The sequence below is a fragment of the Hippocampus zosterae genome, chromosome 4, assembly GCF_025434085.1.
Source record: "Hippocampus zosterae strain Florida chromosome 4, ASM2543408v3, whole genome shotgun sequence".
Classification (NCBI taxonomy): Eukaryota; Metazoa; Chordata; class Actinopteri; order Syngnathiformes; family Syngnathidae; genus Hippocampus; species Hippocampus zosterae.
Genome location: NC_067454.1, coordinates 286662 through 310231, shown reverse-complemented (window position 1 = coordinate 310231; position 23570 = coordinate 286662). Strand labels below are relative to the sequence as shown.

The 23570-nt window shown below is 55.2% G+C and overlaps 5 protein-coding genes across 5 annotated transcripts; 4 read left to right on the top strand and 1 right to left on the bottom strand.

Annotated features, from left to right (window-relative positions):
* The first annotated feature begins 1037 nt into the window (after positions 1-1037).
* On the top strand, positions 1038-3187 carry LOC127599063 (oocyte zinc finger protein XlCOF6.1-like). The gene is made up of 2 exons (XM_052062723.1): positions 1038-1576; positions 1791-3187. The coding sequence occupies exon 2, from the start codon at positions 1803-1805 to the stop codon at positions 3018-3020; it is 1218 nt and encodes a 405-aa protein (XP_051918683.1). The 5' UTR covers positions 1038-1576; positions 1791-1802; the 3' UTR covers positions 3021-3187.
* Positions 3188-4190: 1003 nt separating this feature from the next.
* LOC127599069 (oocyte zinc finger protein XlCOF6.1-like) lies at positions 4191-5785 on the top strand. The gene is made up of 2 exons (XM_052062734.1): positions 4191-4582; positions 4749-5785. The coding sequence occupies exons 1-2, from the start codon at positions 4390-4392 to the stop codon at positions 5714-5716; spliced, it is 1161 nt and encodes a 386-aa protein (XP_051918694.1). The 5' UTR covers positions 4191-4389; the 3' UTR covers positions 5717-5785.
* A 614-nt stretch (positions 5786-6399) lies between these two features.
* LOC127599096 (zinc finger protein 771-like) lies at positions 6400-8432 on the top strand. The gene is made up of 2 exons (XM_052062781.1): positions 6400-6999; positions 7511-8432. Exons 1-2 carry the CDS (start codon positions 6807-6809, stop codon positions 8302-8304), a joined length of 987 nt encoding a protein of 328 aa, XP_051918741.1. The 5' UTR covers positions 6400-6806; the 3' UTR covers positions 8305-8432.
* Positions 8433-8777: 345 nt separating this feature from the next.
* On the top strand, positions 8778-20671 carry LOC127599855 (zinc finger protein Xfin-like). Its single transcript, XM_052064068.1, has 9 exons — positions 8778-9316; positions 9409-9429; positions 10355-11300; positions 12137-12195; positions 13122-14148; positions 15756-15795; positions 16400-16850; positions 18647-18979; positions 19494-20671. The coding sequence occupies exons 1-9, from the start codon at positions 9136-9138 to the stop codon at positions 20561-20563; spliced, it is 4128 nt and encodes a 1375-aa protein (XP_051920028.1). The 5' UTR covers positions 8778-9135; the 3' UTR covers positions 20564-20671.
* LOC127599093 (gastrula zinc finger protein XlCGF8.2DB-like) lies at positions 15411-18582 on the bottom strand. The gene is made up of 2 exons (XM_052062766.1): positions 18062-18582; positions 15411-17255 (listed from the first exon to the last, which is right to left on the bottom strand). Exons 1-2 carry the CDS (start codon positions 18078-18080, stop codon positions 16270-16272), a joined length of 1005 nt encoding a protein of 334 aa, XP_051918726.1. The 5' UTR covers positions 18081-18582; the 3' UTR covers positions 15411-16269.
* Positions 20672-23570: the final 2899 nt, after the last annotated feature.

The following is a 23570-nucleotide window of genomic DNA, read 5'->3' as shown; positions in this document are numbered from 1 at the left end:
CTTTGTTTGAAAAAAAAATTAAAAATCACATTTTCACAAGAATAAATGTATTCATACGACGACTAAATAAAGCTGCCCGATGATTGTATTCAGGATATGATTTCGGTGCCCCAAATGAGATTTTCCATGTGAGCCCAAAACATTGAACAGGTCATGCGCAGTGCAGTGTCGCCCTTTTTTCTTTTAAAAAAAATCAAGTCTAAAAATGTGAATTGTTGCAATTGATTATGCACAATTGTGCGCTTCGTTCATTAAAAAAATGGAATTGCTTGACAGCAGGGCTGGCGCAAGTCCAACATTTTCACATCAATTTACAACTTTTTAATGGTCATTTGTAGCCACCGGGTACAAATTTGTGGTGTGTGTTGTGACTATTTTGTGGCCACAAAAATGGGCATAGTATGTATCTCCGTTGTGGCCACAAATGCCCCCACCTCCCCACACACACACACGCACCTGTCGTGTCTGGGGTGGGGTCAACTGAAGAAGTCCAAAAAACATTTTGAAAAAAGGAGTGCTGACTCTGTTGGGGGCGGGGGCGGCTTTGTAAGTGAATGCTAGGCTAGGCGAGCAGCCGCTGCGGCATCGTTAGCCGACGAGGCGATGGCGGCGGCTCTCATTTGACAGACGTTCCGTTCGTCTATCGCTCTCTTTTTAGGATGCATGTTTTTATATCTGCACCGAGAGTCTTGACAAACACGGCAAGTGATTTGGATTCACTTCTGGAAAATGACAAATAAACTGGTGCCAAGTCTTTTGCTCAACAACAAAGTTTTCTTCTTCCCCGCCTGCTTGCACGCGCGCCCACGCGTTATTTCAGGTGACGCGAACACCCAAACTGATGATGATTCGGTGAGCGATTTGATCCGTAACACGCCGTCAGAAAAGCGGCAAAATGTTGATGGTTGGATTCTGTGCAGAAACGCCGCACGAACACGGGGAGATGAACATTGAAGCGCACACGGAGCAGTCTCCCCCCTGTTGTTGCGTGCAGCTGCGCCGTAGCACCGCTAGAGGCCGGCACCGGATGTCAGCTTCCGCCATCGAAGAAGAAAAAGGCGGAAGTCAGGCAGCCCACCGGCGGCGGCAACCTTCACTTTTATCGTCAGTCAGCCTTTTCGCTTGGGTTTGTCGGATGCCGGTAAAAAGTAGACACCTTTATTACTTATTAGTGTTTCGAATGAAACCGCGAATATAGAATACAGATCTCTGGCTGACGTCACCGCGAACGCCAGCGCTCCGGCGCTCGGCCATAAGCGGAAGTGAGGCAAGAGACGCCGCCTATGCCCTCGCCAAATGCGCGAGAACGAGCGGCGCGCTGTGGAATTCCGTGTCGCCGTGCCGCCAAAACGCGCCTTTCGCCTCGCCTGTCAGCTGCAGACAAAGAGCGTCGCGAGCGAGCTCGGCAGCAGAGCCGAGTGCCGAGCGATCCTCGCCGCCGTTGTGGACCACACGCGGAGGGCGGAGAAACGAGCCACCCGCGGGAGGAAGAAATCTCGGTACCGTTGCGCAGCGCGAGGAGGAAGCGAGGGAGGGCGTCCGCGAACGGACGCTCGCGTGGACCCACGCGAGCCAGGTTTGTTACGCTCACGTCCGCTTGGAGTAATTTCAGTGTCGTCGCTTTCCAAGGCGAATTTTCAGCGTAGTTTGTTGCTGTCCGTCCGTCTGCTTCCGCGGGGATTGGAGCATGTAAGCGACAAGCGTCGCCCATTGGATTTCGGACCGGGTTCGGGTTCCTGCCTGTTGTGACACTCGCCTGAAGTGACTTTTTTTTGTTCTTCTTTGTCAAGTGTCCTGCAGACATGAGCCCCCCTCCCCGCGTCAAAAGGGAAGAAGACCTTCCAGAGACACGGACACCAGAGCGGCCCCTCATTAAGAAGGAAGAGGAGGAAGACTGGCCCCCCCGCCTCAAAGAAGAAGAGGAGGAAGTGGGCATCGGCCAGGAGGCCGGACGGCATCTCGGCGGTCCGCCTGAAAAAGAGGCGCAGCGGGAGGAAGCGGAAGTCGACATCCGCCACTTTCCTGTCATTCAGGTCGTCGTGAAGGCCGAAGACGGCAGCGCCGAAGGCGAGCCTTCGCGTCTTGACCGCAGTCCAAGCGCGCCGGAAGCGGACGGCGTCTCGGCTGCGCTCTCCGACTCGCCGGACGCCGCCGCCGGGACGAGAGAAAAGCCTTTCGCGTGTGCCTTTTGCGCCAAAGCGTTCGCCAGGAGGACGCATTTGAGGTCGCACGTGATGACGCACACCGGCGAGAAGCCCTTTCCCTGCTCGCTCTGCGCTCAGAAGTTCTCTTCCAAGAGCAACTTGAAGTCGCACGTGAGGACGCACACCGGGGAGAAACCGTTTCCCTGCTCGCTGTGCGGCGAGAGATTCCCCCGGAAGCACACGCTGACGGAGCACTCCCGGACGCACACGGGGGAAAAACCTTTTCCGTGCTCGGTCTGCGCCCAGACCTTCTCTTCCAAGAGTAACTTGAAGGCCCACATGAGAAGACACACCGGCGAGAAACCCTTCGCTTGCTCGGTTTGCGGCGAAGGCTTCACCACCAAAGCCATTCTGGCGGTCCACGCCAGAAAACACACCGGAGAGAAACCATTTGCCTGCTCAACCTGCGGCGAGCGATTCACCCGGAAAGACACCTTGGCGGTCCACATGAGGACGCACACGGGAGAAAAACCCTTCCCCTGTTCGGTGTGCGGCCAAACGTACTCGTCCAAGTGCAGTTTGAAGATTCACATGAGGAGACACACCGGCGAGAGACCTTTCGACTGTCCGGCGTGCGGCGAAGGCTACGCCACCAAAGCCATTTTGGTGGCGCACATGAGAACGCACACGGGGGAAAAACCTTTCTCCTGCTCGGTGTGCGCGCAAACCTTTGCTCACAAGTGCAACTTGAGGACGCACATGAGGAAACACGCCACCGAGGAGGCGCTCGCCTGTGGCGGGTGGGATTGCGGCTTCGCTTCTCGGTCGCAGCCGGACGGGCGCGAGTGTGCCGCCGAGAAGAGCGGCGATCGGTGACGCCGTGAACGCGAACTCGGGTTATCGCCGCCGCAACCGCCGTTCCCCGGTGCTTGTTTCCCTCCAGTGCTGCCTAGAAATACGGGCGGATATCCGTGCCGTCCAAATTCACGTGATTAACAGTGTTGTTGTTTTTGGAACCATGAAAATATTTCTCACTATCAAAAGCTTCATTTGTTCATCCGCACAAGGTGAGCATCATCCGGGCCAAAGCAACGGATGGAAATATTTATCTGGCAAGTTGGCTTGGTCTTCACTGCGGTTGTTGGATCGCGGAACCTCGGCTTCCAACTTCCGCGGCTTCTTTTTTCCTTGTAAGGCATGAAAAGGCACAGTGACGTTCCAAAAAAAACGAAACGCCTTCAAACAAATCTGCTCGGATAAAGTCACTGAAGGGAACGGGGTGATACGCGATCCCTATTTGGTTTGCTCCCGAAGGTCACGAGTTCAATTGACGCCATGTACAATGAGGAGCTTGTGGAAAACAAATGGCAAGGAAGGTCTGATTAGACGATTATATAAATTTCGTACGTAATTAGAATAATGGCGCGTAATAACAGCCACAAGGCTAAGAGGCAACAAATAATCCAAATAGTAATTTGAGCAAGAGAATATTGGCGCGGCGTGGAATTCTCCGGCAGCGAGTAGACTGCCAGAGCGTCCAAATAAAGGCTGAGCAATTACTCCCTAATGGGTGACAGGTGTGTAAACGGCGGGCAGAAAGCCCGCCCCCTGCTGGCAACCCCGGGACGTGACAGACTGAAAGAGAGTCTCTTGTTGGCTTCTTAAAATATGCGCGCAGATTTGGAAAATCAAATGGAGTTGAGCGAACACCGAAGCGCAAATCAAAAGAACACCCGCACTTTAAATGTGCACATTTTCTCAAAAAAAAAAAAAAAAAAGACTCCCCCAAAACAGATCCATGTTCATTTCCGGGAACTTGTTTGTCGTCGCCTTCTGTCTTCTTGGCGTGTTGCCGACACGTGAGAGGCTGGATGTGAGGACACGAGGCCACCGATAGATGGCAGCAACGCGGCAACCGCGTCGCTGCTTCTTGGGGCGAAGGAGTCGAAGCCGCCGAAGAAGAAGAAGCCGGGACGTTGGCCGCACGCGCCGCTCACGGAGCTGATGCCGACGCGCAAATCTTTGCCGAAGCGAGCCTTTCCATTTACGCGGTGAGCCCCTTTTCGCTCCGTTAGTCCAACAAAGACGACGCGTGAGGTTTTGTTGAATTTCCTCGCCCGGGCGCTCTTGGAAGCTCCTCCGCTCCGCTCCTCTCCACTCCGCTTCGCTTGTTAGCTGGCAACAAAGACGGGCGCGAGGCTCGCGACACGCACCCGCCCGCTGTCGTCGTCATTCTCGTGGGAACATGTGCAAAGTGAGGATGCTGCGAGCGTTGGTCAACGAGCGGCTGAGCGCGGCCGTGGAAGAAATCTTTGCCGTGTTGGAAAGAACCATCGGCGAGTACGAGGAGGAACTTTCTCGAACCAAAGACGAGAATCTGCGACAGCGACATCTGCTGGACGCGCTCTTCAAACCTCCCCCGCTCACCACGGCGCCAGGTTGGTTCGACCGTCACCTTTCCAAAAGTTTTCTGGCATGTTCTTGTGCTAGAGGAACATATTCCACTAGCAACCTCTGCAACTCGCTCGTTGGCGATGACGGGAACAATAACAATAAATGTGTGTGTGTGTATGTGTGTGGCACAATCGGACCTCCGCGGAGAAGGGATTCCTCCTGGGATGGAGCCGGAGCCCCCCCGCACCAAAGAGGAGAGCCCCCACGTCGACGAGGACGCGGACGCGAGCCAGCTTCCGCTCACGCGTGTCATCGTCAAGAGTGAAGACGAGGACGACGACGCGGCCGAGTGGCGCCGCCCCGACGACGGCTTCGCGGCTCCTCGGTCGGACACCCGAGGAGACGGAGACGAGGAGCGCGCCGGCGAGCCGTTGGAGTGCCCTCGACGCGACGAAAGCTTTTCCCGCCCAAAGAACTTGAAAAGGCGCGGCAAGTGCCACGCGGGCGGGGGGAAAGTCTCGGGCTGCGGCGGCAGGTTCTCGCGGAGGGAACAATCGATCCGGCGCGGCCACACCCACGCCGTCGACGAGCCCTTCTCGTGCTCGGCGTGCGGCATGACCTTCCGCTTCCGCTCCACCTACGACAACCACGTCCGAACGCACACGGGCGAGAAGCCCTTCGCCTGCCAGGTGTGCAACGCCCGCTTCGCCGTGCGCTCGTCGCTGCTGCGGCACATGCGCTCGCACACGGGCGAGAAGCCCTTCTGCTGCTCCGTCTGCGGCAAGCGTTTCCCCAGGAAGACCAGCTTGAAGGAGCACACCCGCATTCACACGGGCGAGAAGCCCTTCTCGTGCGCCGTGTGCCACGCCCGGTTCCGATTTCACTCCAAGCTGGCCAACCACATGCGGACGCACACGGGCGAGAGACCCTTCGCCTGCCCCCGGTGCGGCAAAAGCTTTGCGCAGAAGGAGCACCTGCGCATCCACGCCGTGACGCACACGGGCGAGAAAGCCTTCTCCTGCCCCGTCTGCGGCCAGAGGTTCTCGGCCAAGAGCAGCCTGGTGACGCACGGCAGGACGCACACGGGGGAGAAACCCTTCGGCTGTCGCCTGTGCCGGCAAACCTTCGCCTACAAGTACCAACTGGACAAACACGCGTGCGCCGGCCCGGACGTGTAGGTGCCGCTTCTGAAGAATGCGATTGTGAGAAGCTTTCGTTGAAGGAAAATAAAAAGCAAGAGTTAAAAAGAGCATTTTCAAGACATTTGCAAGTCGCATCAAAATGTTTTCCTCGGTATGTTCTCTGCCCCCCACTAGTCTCAAGGCAGCAATGTGTTGAAGGTGGCGTTTTGTGGAGTATGGATGCTGTTTTGATCCATTTCAACAGGGGGGGGGCATTTTGCCACTTGCCGGGGACTGAAAATGACATCACAGTCGCTCAAACCAATCCCAGCTCAATTTGTTTTTCGGAATTTGCCCGGTTTTACAGGTAGTACAGGATTAAGTGCCCCCCGACCCCCGCCCTCGAGACGGATCCAAAGGCAGGCCGCGTTTTGCCGCTTTATTGCAGACACAAGATTCAGCAGAATTCCCTCTCCAAGCGAGGAGGGGGTGCAGACCTAAAAAAAAGTAGTTCCTTCTTTGATGCCAACAAGAAATCTTGTCTTGCCTGAAATTCATATCTGGACTGTTTGGCAGTATTTTGGACTTTAGTTTTTAATTTTACAACATAGTGGGGGGGGGGGGGTCTTTTTCTGTTGTCGCACTGTAAAATTATGGAGCCCACTGAAGAGGAGACTCTTTTCACAGGGGAACCCCCCCGCCCCCACCAAGTTTCACACGGACAAGGTCAATCGGAGACGAAAAGGGGCAGCGCGGTGGACCAAAAACGGCGAGGAGCGACGAAAATTTGGCCTATCGGGGTTCGGTAGAGGTTTTTGCCACAAGATGGCGGGCCTTTGCGCATGCGCAGTACGCCCGTGAGCAGGTCCGGTCAGGAAATGCCTTTCGCGCATGCTCAAAGCGCCCCCCCCCTCAAGATCGGAAGTTGGGGACGCCGTCCTTAGAACAAACGCTCGAGTCGGTCCCGTGGAAGACGTCTCTTGTTGTCCGTGATACTATTAACGAGGCCAGGATCGTCATCATCTGCTCGTTAGCCTCGCAAGCTAGCTCGGAGCCGGTTAGCCGCGAACAAAGGCCGCCGTCGACTCGTCTTTCTCTTTTTCTCTCCCTCCCTCTCTTTCTTTCTTTCTTTCTTTGCTTGGGCAAGATGTTTAAAGTGCAGATGCTGCGGGCGATGGTCAACGAGCGGCTGAGCGCGGCCGTGGAGGAGGTCTTCGCCGTGTTGGAAAGAACCATAGCGGACTACGAGGAGGAGCTTTGTCGAACCAAAGACGAGAACCGGCGACAGCGTCAACTACTCGACGCCGTTTTCAAACCTCACGCGGACGCACGCGCGCCAGGTCGCTTCTCTTTCCTTCGCGTTCCTGAAAAAAAAAAAAGTTTGGGGCTGTATGCACTTGAGGCGTTTTCATCACCACCCAAAAAAAGAATAATTTGGGGGTGGGGGTGTAGAATCTTTGAGGGATATCGATGGCAAAAAAATCATCTTCGGCCAAGTCTAAGAACAGAAATACACAAGACGGGCAGTCCACGGTCATGAAACGGCCACAAGAGACTTTTTCACAAGAAACTTCCACGATTCTTGCTCAAAGTCGTATCCGATGTCCGCCGATCAGCGCGATGAGAAAATGGCTTTGCTTTCAGTGTGGTGGCAGCCCGCAGAGGCAAACCGCGACTACAATGCAGCCCGCGACTTTTTGGAGTTTGGGTTCTGGAATATATCGCGAGAGCTGCGTGGGCATGAGGACTTTTCCAATCAACTCGTTTGGGCCTTTTCTGCACATTTTTGGTGGGGGGTGGAAAGGGAAAAGCAAAAAAAAATAATAATAATGGATGAATTGATATTTGCAGATGCGCAAGGGTGCCCCCGCGTGAAGGAGGAGGAGGAGCAGCGAGCGGACGAGGCCGACCTCGGCAAGCCGGCGGTGACGCGCGTCGTGGTCAAGAGCGAAGACGAAAGCGAGGAGAAGGCGCCGTCGGACGGCGACGCCGCCGAGCGGGAGGGCGCCCGTCCGCGGCGCGGCGGTCGAAGACGTTTGAAAAGCCGGGCCGACGCGGAGGAGGGGCGGCCCGGGGCGCCGCCGCCGCCGCCGCCGCCGGCCCGAGCGGAGCCCCCTTTCTCGTGTTCCGCGTGCGACGTGACCTTCAAGTTCCAGTCCACCTACCTCGGCCACATGAGGAAGCATTCGGGCGCCAAGTCGTTCCCCTGCGGCGTGTGCCAGGCCACCTTCCGCTTCCGCTCCACCTTCGTCAACCACATGAGGACGCACACGGGCGAGAAGCCCTTCGCCTGTCAGGTGTGCAACGCCAGCTTCGGCGTCCACTCGTCGCTCTTGAGGCACGCGCGGCTGCACACGGGCGAGAAGCGCTTCGCGTGCTCCTTCTGCGACAAAAGGTTCCCCCGAAAGGCCAGCCTGGTGGAGCACGTGAGGATCCACACCGGAGAGAAACCGCTGTCGTGTCCCGTGTGCCGCATGAGCTTCAGGTTTCATTCCAAGCTGGTCAAACACATGCGAACTCACGAGGGACACCGAGCTTCGGACCGCGCCGCCTCTGGCCGAGCGTTCGAGTCCGGGCCGAGGCCGGACGAACGCGCGTGCGCCGGCGGCGAAAGCGGCCGCGCTCAAACTGGCCCCAAGGTGTAGATTTCACCGTCGCCGCAGAAAAAAAAACTCATCTGGGAGTGTATTTTGCTTGACCTCCTCCTTGTGTCCATTTCGAAAATCGGCCTTGAATGTCCCCCTGGCCCAAAATAAAGTTTGTTCCATTTGAATTCCGACGCTTGCCACGCGGAGACAAACATTTCGGCGTTTTCAAATCGGCCTGTCGCGCGCGTGGTTTCGGAATGTGGGAAGAAACCCACGCAAACTCCACGCGGGGGAACCCGAGGCCGGAATCGAACCCTGCACCTCCGCACCGCGTTGTCGAGTGGCTAACCGGTCGACCAAGAAGAATAAAATTCAGACCTTGCATTTTGACCCCCCCCCCCCCCCAAAAAAAATGGTTGGCAGAAAAAAAGGTCGCCTAGTGCAAGAGAACAACTTGCTTGAGAATTCTTCTCGTGAAGTCACACACACGACTGCGAAAATGAGGGCGAACACCGCCCCGTATTCCGACTCGGGGAAGCGTTGAAAAGCGCTCTTCCGAAACGACCGCCGGGTGGCGACCGCGAGCCCAAAAAGCGGGCCTCGAAAGCGAAGAAGAAGAGGACGGAAGGCGACGAAGAAGTCCGATTAGCAAGCACGCCGCTAAGCGGAAGCGAATTCGCTGGTAAAAGTCCCCCGTATTTTTTTTCTCTCTCTCTTTGCTACTTTTGTGCGCCATCGGACTCGTCCGCGCTCGTCGTCTCGGTAATCCGAGCGAGATAGGACATCGCGATCGATCGCCAGCACTTCGCGGCGACTCCCGCTAGCTCGTTTAGCCCCGCTAGCTGCGAACAAAGAGCGGCGGAAAGTCTCGTTTGCTCGCGCGCGACGATGTGTAAAGTGAAAATGCTGCGAGCGCTGGTCAACCAGCGGCTGAACGCGGCCGTGGAGGAAATCTTTGTGGTGTTGGAGAGAACCATCAGCGAGTACGAGGACGAACTTTCGCGAACCAAAGAGGAGAACCTGCGACAGCGGCAACTTTTGGACGCGCTCATGGAGGCGAGCGCGGCAGGTGGGTTGGCAATCGTGGCGTCGGGACACTTCGGGGGTGTCCGTTGCAAGACTCCGAGGTCACTTTTTTTTCCTTCTCGCTTTTCCCTCTAGTGGGAGAGACGTTGGCTTCAGGTGAGCATCCTTCTCGCCTCTCCGCCCAGCTGCCGTCCTTTGTCGTTTTCCCACCCGGACACCTCATTCACTCCTCATCACAATCTGTCAGTAACTTTTTACCCGTAGTCAGGTCAGATCGCAAGAGTCTCGAAGACGCAGTTGAGGCGAGGGGAGGGAAAAACTCCGAACCTCATTTAAGATGACGCGGATGCCGAGTGGCCGACGACGTCGACTAAAAACGGCGTCGGAGCCGACTCGGTGAGGTCAATGAAAGAAACGCTTTCGGGAGAGCCGTCCGTCCCTCCGCGGAACGTTTTCCAAACCGAACGGCTCTTGACACCAAATGCGAGTAACCCGATCCGAACAAAGTCGGTGCCGACCTTGAGGAAAATCTCGAGCCGGCCGCGGGTCGTCCGTGCTCCTTCTCGGCTCGACGCAATCAAAAGCGGGGCTGCGAATCAGTGGCGGTTCTGGATCCATTTCACTGAGGGGGCCGGGGCCAGGGGTTCCGATGGGGGGAGGAGAGCACATTCAACCCAGGGCTAAAAAGACAGATTCGAAATCTGATTTGACTCTTCAAACTTTGAAATTGTAGTCATAACATTACAGCGATGAGAAAAAAAACAGTATCTGGAGGGCTAAAATGTCTGCAAGCGTAACAATACGCCGTGTCCATCTGTTGAGAATATTCAAGCCAGGGGATGACAAAAATTGCAAATACACTCAAGCTACATGTTTTACATACAAATAATCATCCCAATTTTAAAAGGCACAAAGTCTTATATATATATAGATCCTGTTACACCCCCCCCCCCCCCAGAACCGCCACTGACTGCTGCAAAAAACGGGCACGTTCGCGTTTGGGCGTTTCCTGCGCCAGCTGTCTGAAAGATGATGTGACAAATGTTCTGAAGAAAGTCTTTGTCCTATCGGGTGTCCGCAGACGTCAGTCAAGACGACGACGATGATGACGACGACGCAGACGACACCCCGGAGCAGCGGGAGCGGAGTTCCGGGGGGGAGCAGCAGCAGGAGCAGGAGGAGGAGCGGGCGGAACCCCAGCCGAGTTGCACCAAAGAGCGGCGAGCGCGCGGTCGGCCGCGGGACGGCGCCGCCGACGAGCGGGAGGAGGCGGTGCCGCCGCGCGGCAAGCCTCCCCCCGCCGCGGCTCCCGCGCCGGTCAAGGGCGAGCCGCGAGACCGAGCCCGGCGGCCCCTGGGCGCCCACGGGAAAGCGGGCGGCCCTTCGGTCCCTCCGGTGCCGCCGGCCGAAGCGCCCCGGGGCTATCGGCCGGACCACGGCCGCTTCGACGCCAAGCACTTCAAATGCTCCCTGTGCGACTCTGCCTTTTTCAAGATGTCCGATTTGCAGCGGCACATGATGATCCACTCGGGAGAGAAACCTTTCAGCTGCACGGTGTGCCCCAAGAGGTTCATCCGCAAGGCGCATCTGGTCTACCACATGAGGACGCACACGGGCGAGAAGCCCTTCACGTGCTCCTTCTGCGCCAAGCGCTTCTCGCTCAAAGGCAACCTGATGCGGCACACCAGGAAGCACACGGGCGAAAAGCCCTTCAAGTGCGGCCAGTGCGACGCCGGCTTCGGCCTGCGCCCCGCCCTCATCCAGCACCTGCGCACGCACAGCGGCGAGAAACCCTTCAAGTGCTCCTTCTGCGGCGAAGGCTTCGCTCAGCGCGCCCACCTCATCGGACACACCCGCGTCCACACGGGAGAAAAGCCCTTCTCGCGCCACGCGCGCGCCGAGAAATTGTCCGGCCACGCGGGGGCCGGCGAAAAGCCCTTCGGCGGCGACTCGGGCGAGGACAAATTGCCGCACGGGCGTCAACTGGACAAAGGCGAGGGCGGCGGCGCTCGGACGGACTTTGACACGTAGACGTCGAGGCCGACGCGCTTTTTGTACACCGACGGAGTCCCATTGCGGATACCCGGCCGACACTTTGTAACCCGCGACCAGAGAGAAACCAGATCGCCCGAGACTAATAAAACCCAATGAAACCGTCCGAGTGTGCTCATTTTGTTTGTTGAGAGAGAGCCCCCGTGGAGGAAATCCTGCCCTTTTCTTCCCCCAATCGGAATCCAAACATCTGCCGCGGACATGCCGTCTTCATGCCCGTTTCACAAATTGGATCCTCTCGCGTGTCATGCAAGGATTTATTTGGAAGCTTCCTCGCTCCTCTCGCCACTGAACCGAGTGGCCTTTTGATGTCGGCCCCCGTTCCCACCTCAATGCATCGGGCCAAGTTTCACCCGATTCGGCTTTTTCGATATGCTTCGAGGTACATGGCGCTTTTTTCACGAAATCCGACACAAGCACAATGCTTCTGTTCTTTAAGCGGCAAAGCCACGGCGCAAAACCAAATGTCTCCGTTTGGTGGCAGCATTGCGAGGTGGCGGATGCCGGCTGCCATTTCTGCCCATAGAAGAAGAAAAAGGCGGAAGTGAGCTGCTGCCGATGTCCGCGCGAAAGAATGGACGCGTTTCATGTCAACGTTTTTTTTTTGGTACAAACTAGTTTTCCTCGCGCTTAAGATAGACTCACGTCAACCGTGCCCTTTTGTTTGTGCGCCTGGAAGCATCTCCGACTCGCCCCCCCCCCCCCCCAAAAAACGAGGCGGGAGTTGACGCGGCACGCTAATCGATGAGCTCACGATGAGCCGGCGTGAGTAGCGCCAACAAAAGCGTTTCTTTTTGCCCGTCAAAACGAGCGACTCCGTTGTGGAGCTCGACCCTCCGATGGACGCGCAGCCGCACCCGCGCCCGCAAGGTTGGTTGGTTGCTTTCATACATTTCACACTTGGCGCGGATTATGTCTGCCGCCCGATCAACAATGTCGAGTGAACGCCGCGGGCTTGGCTTGGCTTGGCTTGGCTTGGCAAGAAGCCTGACGCCAGCGTGGGCGGGCCGAGCCCCCCCAACCTAAGAAGCAGCCCGGCGACAGCGAAGCTTTTTGTTCAATGACCGGAAAACCTCCCCCCTAGAAATCTCATTTCATTGCTGTTCTTTGTGTTCAAAAGTAGGAATTGCTACGCTGGTATAATTTGAAGGTGTAGCCTCGAGCGAAGGTTTTTTTTTTTAATTGGCTGTGGGGGGCGCTGGCGATGAATAAATGCGAGTTTGTTGTCTTTCCCAACGCAGTAGTAATGGTGATTTGCGTTCACCCATCTTGTTATTTCTTCATTTTCGATGACATTTTACAATGTTTAAAATGTGTCACTCGTGTGTCACGTTGCTCGGCGAAAGCTTTTGGCCATGACGCGGCGTTTGCTGCAGATGACAAATGACAAGAAGACGGTAGCATCAAAAGAAAGAGGACAAAATGTCACCTACAAGATTGGCTGCGCATATCCATCTTAACAGGACCCACAAAAAGGCCCCATGCCTGTCACCGGGTAGAAATTCCTCCATTTTAGTTTTGAAGCGGCGAATTCCAAGTCTTGCATCTTGTTCAAAAGGAGGAGGAAAAAAAGTGCCCCGCACACCAGTTTCACCGTGTGTCATGAAAGTGGTAGGACATGCCTTCAAAACCGCGTCGAGGGCGCACAACCCAAATTGAACTCGAGCTTGCTCATTTTGTTCCAAAGCATCCGACTGCAGATGAAAGTGAACGCGGTCGATGCTTGCTCGAAGCTTCGGTCGTCTCGTTCGGAGACGTGAAAACGGTGACATTTGCTTTCTGGTGACCGTCAACAGCCGTCCGTCCAGAGGCGCTTCGGGAGTGCAGCTCCGGCGCGGGGAAGCCAGAGCCCCCCTGCGTCAAAGAGGAAGAGGAAGAGGCGGACGTCAGTCAGGGGGGAGGAGAGCATCTCCAGGGTCTCCCCCAGGACGAGGACGAGGGGGAGGCCCCCGGCCGCCGGCTCCCGGTGATTCGAGTCGTGGTGAAGGGCGAAGACGAGGACCGCGCGGCTCAGTCGTCTCAGCTTGGGCGCGGGCGAAGCGGGACGGAAGCCGGCGGCCCCTCGGTGCCCCTGTCGGACGGCGACAACCGGACAAACGAGGAAGACCCCAAGCGAGGCCGTCGGAGAGGTCAGAAGCGCGAGCGCCGCTTCAAATGCTGCGAGTGCGCCAAAGGTTTCGGCACCAAGCGAAACCTGAAAACGCACATGATGATTCACACGGGCGAGAAACCCTTCATTTGCTCCGTCTGCGGCGCGAGCTTCTCGCTGAAAGGCACCCTGATGATCCACATGAGGACGCACACGGGGGAGAAACCCTTTGCGTGCTCCATGTGCGGCGAGAAATTCTCGCAGAAGGTCAACTTGACCAAGCACACCAGGAAGCACACCGGGGAGAAACCTTTCCCCTGCTCCATCTGCAGCGAGCGCTTCTCCCAGAAGAGCAACTTGATGATCCACATGAGGTGGCACACGGGGGAGAAACCCTTTCACTGCCCGGTTTGCGGCGAACGCTTCTCCCAAAAAGGCAATCTGATGATCCACACCAGGACGCACACGGGAGAAAAGCCCTACCCCTGCTCCGTGTGCGGTCAAACCTTCTCCCGCAAGGACATTTTGTCCAAACACGCCAGGACGCACACGGGTGAGAAACCTTTCGCTTGCGCCGTCTGCGGCGAAAGCTTTGCGCAGAGCGGCAACTTGAAGACGCACGTGAGGACGCACACGGGGGAAAAACCTTACGGCTGCGGCCGGTGCCCCGTCAGATTTGCGTACAAGTATCAGCTCAACAAACACAAGTGTGCCTCGGATGTCACTGGCGCGCCGTGAATATTCCGCGATGGATGGACTCACGTGGCGAATGCCTGCCCCGAACAAACACTTGCCTTTGTTGTTGGCTGATGCGTTGCTGTTCGAGCGAGTCGGGAAATGAGCTCACGTCACGGATTATTGATGTGAACCGTTCCCCATAAATCTTTTGTTTTGATATCGTCCAAAAAATAAGGATTCCACTTGCGTCGTCTCTTTGTGTGCTGCGGCAAACTAGCAAACGCCACTCTTTGTTGTGCCTTGTCCATGTTATTTTTGTCATGATTTTTTTTTTTGCTTTGAAATAAAACCGAGTTGTGATTAAAGAGGTCAATTTCCGCATTAAGTCTCAACTCAACTGCATCTATAGAGCACTTGCAAACAGGCATCTATTGCGGGACCTGCGGGAGACCGCGATTGATGGTAGAAATAACATTTGAAAACCGAGGACTTAAAATACAAATATATTAGGATAAGATTAGCATTTTTGGGAGGGTAAAAAAAATCAAATGGGACATTTTATAAAGGTAAAATGACAAGAAATATGGCGGCATACAAAAATAAAGGGGACATTTTTCAAAATAAAGAAATATAAACCTGTGTGGAAATTACAAACGACACCAAAAATAGTCCGCGCGGCTGTTTTATTGCGACTGTGACGTCACGTAAACCGCGATGACAACGTTTCTCCGCTTGATGGCGGCATTATGCGAGTTGTCACCAACTTTCACCGAAGAAGGAAAAAGGCGGAAGTGAGCCGCGCGTCGCATACTGGCATCGGAAAGATTATGTGCGCCTTCCGAGACCAACTTGGGACTTTCTCGCGTTCGGCTCCACCGAGGTGCCAATTAAACGAAAAGGGCTTGTTCAGGTTCTTCCTCGGCACGCATAGAAGCGTCGCTGGTTAGCCTGCTAACAAAAACTCGCGCAAGTTAGCGACGTGTGAAACGGACGCAAGCGTGAGCGTCGAGTGCTTGTTTTTGGGGGAAAAGGGAAAAAGAAACATCTTGATAGTGTTGTGAAGAAAAAAAAAAGCAGCGAAAAATCGAGGAGCACACAAAAAGGACAATCGGCAAACGGGGACTGTCCGCTTCCATGGACTCGCATGTTAAAAGTTGGTACTCTGAACGTGACTTTCAGGATCGCTCGATCAGTTGAAACCGCGCTTGAAGCAGCAAGTGAAGCCAGTGAGACCGTCGTAGCTCTTTTTAATAAGAGAAGCCACCCTCGTGAGGGGGAGCGGATCGGAGGATGGTCGGATGGCACCTTTCGCACAATACACAAGAAAGAATGCACGATTTATTGATATCGCGTCCCTTTTTTTTGTACAAGACAATTCAAAGTGCTTTTCATAAAACGTTCAAAGCATCACTGAAAGAGGAAGAAGGTGAAATAGAAGCAGTGCACTCGGGCGCGCCCGGTAGCCTGGTGCGGTTGGTTCAACAGACGGCCCAAGTGCAATGATCCATGCGGCCGATAGGTGGCGGCGGCCCCACGACATGGAGCTTGTTTTTCTCTCCAGTGTGTGATTTTGAGCATTGAGCTGAAGTTAGGGCTGACTGAAATACGAGTTTTGTTCCACATGGAATACCGCCGCAGCGTATTCAGTGTCTTTGTGTTCCAGGTCGTACGCGAGCCCGCAAGAAGAGCTCAGCGACAACAAGGCGATTGCGCTCAACTGCCCGCCGTCCACTTTCCGGCCGAAGCGCCGGTTTTATGGGCAAAGCTTTCCCCTTGGCGGGATTTCCAGGCCACGCCCTCCTTCAAGCTCAAGGGCCCCAACTTTTCTTTGACTCCGAGTTCGCCTTTCAGCTCGTTTCAATTGAGCTGCGGCCAAAAAATCTGCAGCTCGATCCCTTCGACTCTCACACCGGGCAGGATTTGCACACTTGCAGACTGCACTTCTTAAGGACTCCCCCAACTGCATATTAAACCCGCCCACCCACCCCCACAAAAAGTCAAAGACATAAAACCAAGCAGCTCAATCGCAGCCTTTTGCAAGTCGAAAAAGCCGCGTTGTCATCGTGGTGGTTATTGAGCCCGATTCCTTGTTCAAGCCCCATCTTGGAAACAATCTGCGCCGCGGTCGTAGGGACTTAGCGCCACGCGCGCATAAGGGGCCGAAAAGTGGCGCAGCTTCATCTCCGGCGGCTCTCCTCGGGCGCACATTTGTGCTTGTTCAGCTGGTACTTGTGTGTGAAGCGTCGCCGACAAAGCTGACAAGCGAAGGGTTTCTCTCCCGTGTGTTTCCTGGCGTGCTTCGCCAAGTTGCCGTTCTGGGAGAAGGTGCGCCCGCAAACGGAGCAGGAGAAGGGTTTCTCCACGGCGTGCGTGCTCTTGTGCGTGGCCAGGCTGCCCTTTTGGGAGAATCGCTTGCCGCAGATGGAGCAGGGGAAGGGTTTCTCTCCGCTGTGCGTCCTCATGTGTCGCAACAAATGTCCCTTCTGGGAGAATTTTTGCGCGCAGACGGAGCAGGGGAAGGGCTTTTCGCCCGTGTGCGTCCGCATGTGTCTCAAAAGCGCCGAACGCAGGCTGAAGCTGGTCTCGCAGGCGGCGCAGGAAAAGCTTTTCTCGCCGGTGTGGGTGTGCGCGTGCGTGGCCAAGTTGCCTTTGCGGGAGAAGCTTTCGCCGCAAACTGAGCAAGTGAAGGGTTTCTCTCCCGTGTGCGTGCTGGCGTGTCTCATCAGGTTGCCCTTTTCGGAGAATCTTTTGCCGCACAGTGGGCAGGCGAACGGTTTCTCTCCCGTGTGCGTCCTCACGTGGAGCTTCAAGTTGTTCTTCCTGGGGAAGGCTTTGGCGCAATACGGACACCCGAAGCTTTTTTGCTCCGCGTGACTTTGCAACGTGGCCGCGCCCGCAAAGCCACTTTTGCCTTGCCACCTTGATGTGTCCCGCGGCGGTTCGGCTCGCCTCGGCTCCGCCGGGACCTTCCCCTCACCTTGGCACCGGTGAGCTCGGTCGCCGCCGCCGTCATCGTCGTGTTCCTCCTTCACAACCACGCAAATCACCGGCAAGTCGTCCGCCTCCTGACCAATGTCCACTTCCTCCTCTTCCACTTTAACGCCGGGCCGCTCCTCCTCCGATCGGGAGCTGCACTCCCGCCGGCCGTCTTCTTCACCGACGTCTGCCAGTGGCGGTTCTGGATCCATTTCACTGAGGGGACCGGGCTGGGGCCAGGGGTTTAGATGGAGGGGCACATTCAACCCAGGGCTAAAAAGACAGATTCAAAATCTGATTTGACTTTTTATTTCTTCTAACTTTGAAAGTGTAGTCATAACATTACAGTGATGAGAAAAAAAACAGTATTTGGAGGGCTAAAATGTCTGCAAGTCTAACAATACGGCGTGTCCATCTGTTGAGAATATTCCAGCCAGGGGATGATTTGGTACCAGCCTGCCGGCGACAAAAATTGCAAATACACTCAAGCTGGATGTTTTACGTGCATATAATTATCCCAATTTTAAAAGGCAAAGTCTTATATATATATATATATATCCTGTTAAATAAAAAGGGAGACTAAAAAAAGTTACACACACACGTCGTGGTAATTTCCTTTTCTGCGGACTGCTTCTCATTTTCACGCTAATTTTTTATGTGGTGCAGCGCACTAAGGGGTCCGACTAGAATGTTAAATCACGCACTTTGGTTCCACCTTTCGTGTCGGCGACTCGGCGCGACTGCGTAATCCACGCTCGGAAGGGGGGCCACAGAATAAGTGCTACAGGGGCACTGGCCCCCGTTGGCCCCCCCCCCCTCCAAAAAAGATCCAGACGGACGAAAAAAATGGACTAAAATGGTACGTTTCTTGAACATAGGTATTCGCGTTCACATTTGCTGTTTTTCTGTTTCGTGTGACGTCGTCGCCTAGAAACGCTCGGCGGTGATCAAACCACAGAAACATTTGGACTCGAGAGGAAAAAGTTGCCCAACCTGCTGCGTGAGAGTCCATGTGATCTCGCGGTCGTGGTTCTTTTTCTTCCCGCTTGCGCTAAGCGAGCCGTACATTTCACATTGCCCTCGCACCACCAGCGGAGGGTGCCGCTAGCCGGCTCCTCCTCTCTTTGTGCGCGGCCAACGAGCTATAAGCGAGCGGCAGAAGCTCGAAAAGGCGACGTCGTGATGAGCTGCGACGGAAATCGCGCCGTATCGATCAGAAACGAGGCGACCGAAAGGCAATCGTCGCGCGTTTCGAATCGCGCCGACTCGGGCCGTTAGCTCGCACTCTCCGGAAGCGGAAGTGACGCGCCGGGCGGAAACTCCGCCAGCTCCACTTGGACGGACGACCAAATATAAACGCGAGCGTCCTTCGGTGTTCGGCTTTCATCGAGTCACACGCGTTCAAGTAGTCTAAGGATAGAGAACGGAACAAATGAGCGATGACTCGTGAAATCTACCCGTTGAGCGCGGAACCCGTCGGAATAACAGAGAATAACACAACCACAGACGAACCATTAAACCAAACAATCGCCCCTAAAAAAAACTAATGTGTTTTGACCCTCATATGACGCCGTCGAGTCATCCAAGATGGCGGCCAGCGAGCATGCGCAGTGTTGATTTGCAACCGTAAAAAACGTCGATGCTCTTCGATTCGGGAGCCGTTTTGCGTCGACGTGTTCATTTCGTTCCCACTTTTGCTGCTACGTTTCGGTTTTGTCGAGTGGTCGCCGTTGACGCGGCCAAAAACAAATCGGCTTGCTCGGCTTGTTAGTCGCCGTTGCCAACGAAGGGGCGGAAGCGGCGAAGCGTTGCGTCTCGGGCTGGCCGCAAGCGCTTTTCTTGGAAGGGAACGGAGAACGAAGGGCGGAACCACGGAGGAAAAGCCGACCCCCATGGATGCGCCCGCGGCAGGTCGGTTCACTTCTCGAACATCTGAGTCACTTTCAATATTCGATTTACCTTCGTATCTCTTTTCTTTCATCGAGTTCGCCTCCCCCCACCCCCTCTTCTCGAAACATCATGTCACCTTCAGTGACGATGGGAAAAAAAAGTGTCCGTGGTGGAGCTCACGAGCGCTCCATATTTGTGTCGCGAAACGGAGTCCAAGTCGACTTCTTCCGCCATCGTGACATGAGTGAAAGCCCTCGGCTACTTCCAAAGCACAAACCAAAGAGACGTCGTCTTCAATGATTTGGAATATTTCACCGGGCAGGACTCTGCGCAGAGTCCTGTTCCCATGGCGACGCCGCGACCCGAGTCGGAAAAAACGCGGTCGGGGTCGCCCGAAGCACCCAATTTCGATGACGCCGTGCCACCGCGCCATCAAATACTAATCAGACAAGTGGGACAATATATCGGGGCTCTTTTTACAACGGGCGATTCCATCGATGACACGCAAAATTGCGTTTGATTCCTTTCTGCGCAGGTTTCCCGCAGCTGGAAGGTGTCCCCCGCCATCAGGGGGAGGAAGAGGAGCAGCCGTCGCCCCGCCGCTTTAAAGAGGAAGAGGAAGAAGCGGACGTGAGCGGGCCGGGGGGGCGGCGGCGGCCACAAGGCGAGGAGGCGGACACGTGCGACTTTCCGGTGATTCGGGTGGTCGTGAAAAGCGACGACGATGACGAAGATTCGCCGGCGCCGGCGGAAAGCTCGTCGGCGAACGGGCCGGACGACTCAAAGCGGCGTCCCCGCCGCGCCAAAAGTTTGGCCTCCGAGTCGGCCGCGAAGGCTCACGCGGGAGAAAAAGCCTTCGTCTGCTCGTTGTGCGGGAAAAGCTTCAGCCAGAAGGGCACGCTGACCATCCACATGAGGAAGCACAGCGGCGAGAAGCCTTACCCGTGCCCGGCGTGCCACATGGCCTTCCGAGATCGCTCCACATTGCTCAAGCACACGCAAACCCACACGGGGGAGAAGTCGTTCGCCTGCGCCGTGTGCGCTCAGAGCTTCGCCCGGAAGAGCAACCTGAAGGAACACGCCAAGACGCACAGCGGCGAGAAGCCTTTCGCCTGCGCCGTCTGCGCCAAAGGCTTTGCCAAAAAGATCAACTTGAAGGCTCACATGCGAATCCACAGCGGCGAAAAGCCCTTCTCGTGCTCGCTGTGCGGCGCCGCCTTCCGCTTCCGCTCCTCCTTGATCCCGCACATGCGGACGCACACGGGCCAGAACTTCACCTGCTCCTTCTGCGGGAAGATCTTCTCGCGGACGATGAGCCTGCTGGAGCACACCCGCATCCACACGGGCGAGAAGCCCTTCTCGTGCTCCGTGTGCAACCGGACCTTCCGGCTGCAGTCCACCGTCGCCAACCACATGAAAACGCACAGCGCCGCCAAAGCCTTCGCTTGCCCCGTGTGCCACTCGCGTTTCACGCTGCAGGCCACCATGGCCCGGCACATGAGGACGCACACGGGCGAGAAGCCCTTCCCATGTCACGCCTGCGCCCGCCACTTTGCTTACAAGTATCAGCTGGACAAGCACCGGTGCGCCGGCCACACGAGTTGACCCAAAACGTCGGACAGCCGCAATGACGGTGGCAAAATAAGGAGAAAACGCATCACGTGCGACATTTTTACTTCTTCAAAACTCATTTCGGTTGAAAGGTGAAACCACCTGTGCAAAAAAAACGTCAGATCACCTTTTGGATGGGGTGGGGGGGGGTTGTTTGTTTTTGGCCCTGATTATAAGACGACCCCCTGTTTTTCAAGGCTCAAGTTTGAAAAGACTTTTTCAACACCAAATACTTTTTTCCTACAGAAAATAATGACAAATGATTCATGGAAAGAATTTGCCTCATTCAAATCTTCATCTCTGAACATTTAAATATGTCAACTAAGGTGCGATCGCATCCGTAAATCAATAGCTTGTGGTTTTTGAAATATAAATGACATCATAACTCACCTGGCTGATCTTCGATCTTTTCTCCAGATTGTCGCCGCCTTTCTCCATTTTCTCTTTTCTATTATTTTCTTCTCTTTCTTACCGCTATTTGGAATTTTTCTTCTTTGTACTACGCCTATTTTTCATTTGATTCTTCATGACGGCGTCGCTTTGGCCTGAGGAGTCAAGTTCAGCGTTCGCCTCAGCGGTATTTGGCGCCATCTAGCGTCGTGAATGGGTATAACGTCTAGATCCCCAATATAAGACGACCCCCTCTTTTTCAATGCAAAAAAACGCCCGTCTTATATTCGGGCCAATAGTCAAATCACGTTTTGGAAAGGGGTGTTTTTTTAATGTAGATAATAAAGGAATTTGCATGGGTACAAAACATAACATCACGTTTTGGGTGATGCGTGGCGAGCTGGCGTGCGACGGCCACGTGCTGCCGACGAGCCGGCTCGAGTTGGCGCATCGCTGCGCTGTTGACCTTGCAATAAACTCTCATTTTGGATTCAAAGTGCCCTTTTTTGGAGTTGTGTTGCCATTGAGTCGGAAAGCGCCGCCGCTTTTTTTATATGAGGGTAAAAAGCCGAGAGAGCTCGTTTGAATGATGACCGTCGACTTTTTGTTGTTATTGGGTTGCTGCCGGCAGAAGAATTTTTGGGGGTTCTTCGTCGGCTGACATCAGACACCTGGCGAGAATGCGCATTTTTTTCAGGTGACGCGGCCAAAATGCGCCAGCCGCATTCACGACTCACAAAAAAGTTCGGGATGTTGTTTATTGATCCGATTGATCTTGACCCCGCTCTCTGCTAACCGGATCTGAAGGTCGTCGACGCGGCCGCACTCGGTTTTGGAGGCGTAGAGCCCCCGCGCGTCGATCGGGCGCTGTTGTTTTGTCGGGCTTAAGAAAACAAAAGCGGGCGGGGGTGACGAGGCGCCTCGGGGCCAGGCGCGGGCGGGCCGCTCTCCTTTGATGCCTTCGCCGCATCATCTTGCCGCTGTTGACTGAGGGAAATGCGAGCGGCTCATGTGACGGCGGCGGCGCGTCACCTCGTCAACATGACCGGTCAATCGAGTCCGGGGGCAAAAGTCCCCCGACTGGGGTCGCTTCGCTTCTTCTTCACTCTTCTGGCCGGCAAATGGCTGGCCTGGCGCGTGGCTTTCGCCTCTCGGTGCGCGAGACCCGGACGGTCATCTGAAGCCTTTCCACCTCCGAATCGTCGGGTTCCGGCGACGGCGGCGAACGGTCCTCCGTTGCATTTCAACTCCTTCACTTTGGAACGCAAAGGCCAAAACGGTGGATGGATTCAGCGGCATGGGGGGCAATGACTCGCAATTTCTTTTGTCCCGAAGGCTGCGAACGAACAAAATTGAAGGAAAAAAACCAAAAACAAAGCAAAGTTGAATTTCGCGGCCCTGATTATAAGACGACCCCCTTATATACGACCCCCTAAAATACTTTTAGGGGGTAAAGTATTTTTCTTTAACGGTGGCTCCGGCAACGAGTCCAATGTTGGCCCAAAGCCAACGACTGGACCGGGCCCAACGGCCGCTCGCTTTGGCTTCAATCGACTCTGACTCAAAGTGGAGCAAGAATTGGGTTAAGTCGGGTCTATCGCCGAGTGATGCGATGGCCATCGCCCCCCCGCCCCCACCTGTCCGCAGAGTTTCGGCTACGCGCCGGCGAAAGTGGACGGATGGAAAAAGCAGGAGGAGCCCTTTGCGTACTTGGCACATTGCCCGGCGTAAGCCACTGATGACTCGTGATGAATGGAAACCAAATTCAAGAAGCTCATTTTCAACCGCACGCCCACCCTCTGGGCTTCGGTTACGAAAGGAGCAGCGGCGAAACCGCCTTTTGAGGTGACCCCGCTCTCATCTTTCCCAAGTGGCGCTTGAGCCAGGAGTGATGGTGACGGTGAAGTTTTTGCTTGTCAGTTGCCCTCGGTCGGCAGCTCCGCAATTCACTCGGAATCCTTTGGATTACTGCGCGGTGCGCAGTTGCGACTCAAAGCGTTTGCGCTAGCAGGAACAGGACGGCCATCCCATCACGAGGAGGGCCGTTCCGCGGCACCACACCGCGGATGGATGGATGGATGGGTCGCCGGCGCGGGGTCGCGATGGAGGCAGGCAGACGGAGCAACGGTAGTTAGGGTTTAGGTTTAGGGTTAGGGGTTAGGGTCAGGGTTTAGGGGTCAGGGTTAGGGGTTAAGGTTTAGGGTTAGGATTTAGGATTAGGGTCAGGTTTAGGTTTAGGGTTAGGGTCAGGGTCAGGGAGAGGGTTAGGGTTTAGGGGTCAGGGTTAGGGGTTAGGTTTAGGGTTAGGATTTAGGATTAGGGTCAGGTTTAGGGTCAGGGTTAGGGCTTAGGGGTCAGGGTTAGGGGTTAAGGTTTAGGGTTAGGGTCAGGGTAGGGTTAGGGTTTAGGTTCAGGGTTAGGATTTAGGATTAGGGTCAGGGTTAGGGTTTAGGTTTAGGGTTAGGGTCAGGGTTAGGGTTTAGGGGTCAGGGTTAAGGTTTAGGATTAGGGTCAGGGTTAGGGTTTAGGTTTAGGGTTAGGGTCAGGGTTAGGGTTTAGGGGTCAGGGTTAAGGTTTAGGGTTAGGGTCAGGGTTTAGGGTTAGGGTCAGG

Excerpts from the sequence above, each read along its gene's own strand:
- LOC127599063 (XM_052062723.1), top strand. The coding sequence starts at position 1,803 with ATGAGCCCCCCTCCCCGCGTCAAAAGGGAAGAAGACCTTCCAGAGACA.
- LOC127599069 (XM_052062734.1), top strand. The coding sequence starts at position 4,390 with ATGTGCAAAGTGAGGATGCTGCGAGCGTTGGTCAACGAGCGGCTGAGC. Across the intron at positions 4,583-4,748 it reads CCCGCTCACCACGGCGCCAG|GGATTCCTCCTGGGATGGAG; the intron begins GTTGGTTCGACC and ends TCCGCGGAGAAG.
- LOC127599096 (XM_052062781.1), top strand. The coding sequence starts at position 6,807 with ATGTTTAAAGTGCAGATGCTGCGGGCGATGGTCAACGAGCGGCTGAGC. Across the intron at positions 7,000-7,510 it reads CGCGGACGCACGCGCGCCAG|ATGCGCAAGGGTGCCCCCGC; the intron begins GTCGCTTCTCTT and ends TGATATTTGCAG.
- LOC127599855 (XM_052064068.1), top strand. The coding sequence starts at position 9,136 with ATGTGTAAAGTGAAAATGCTGCGAGCGCTGGTCAACCAGCGGCTGAAC. Across the intron at positions 9,430-10,354 it reads GGGAGAGACGTTGGCTTCAG|ACGTCAGTCAAGACGACGAC; the intron begins GTGAGCATCCTT and ends GGGTGTCCGCAG. Across the intron at positions 18,980-19,493 it reads CATGGATGCGCCCGCGGCAG|GTTTCCCGCAGCTGGAAGGT; the intron begins GTCGGTTCACTT and ends CTTTCTGCGCAG.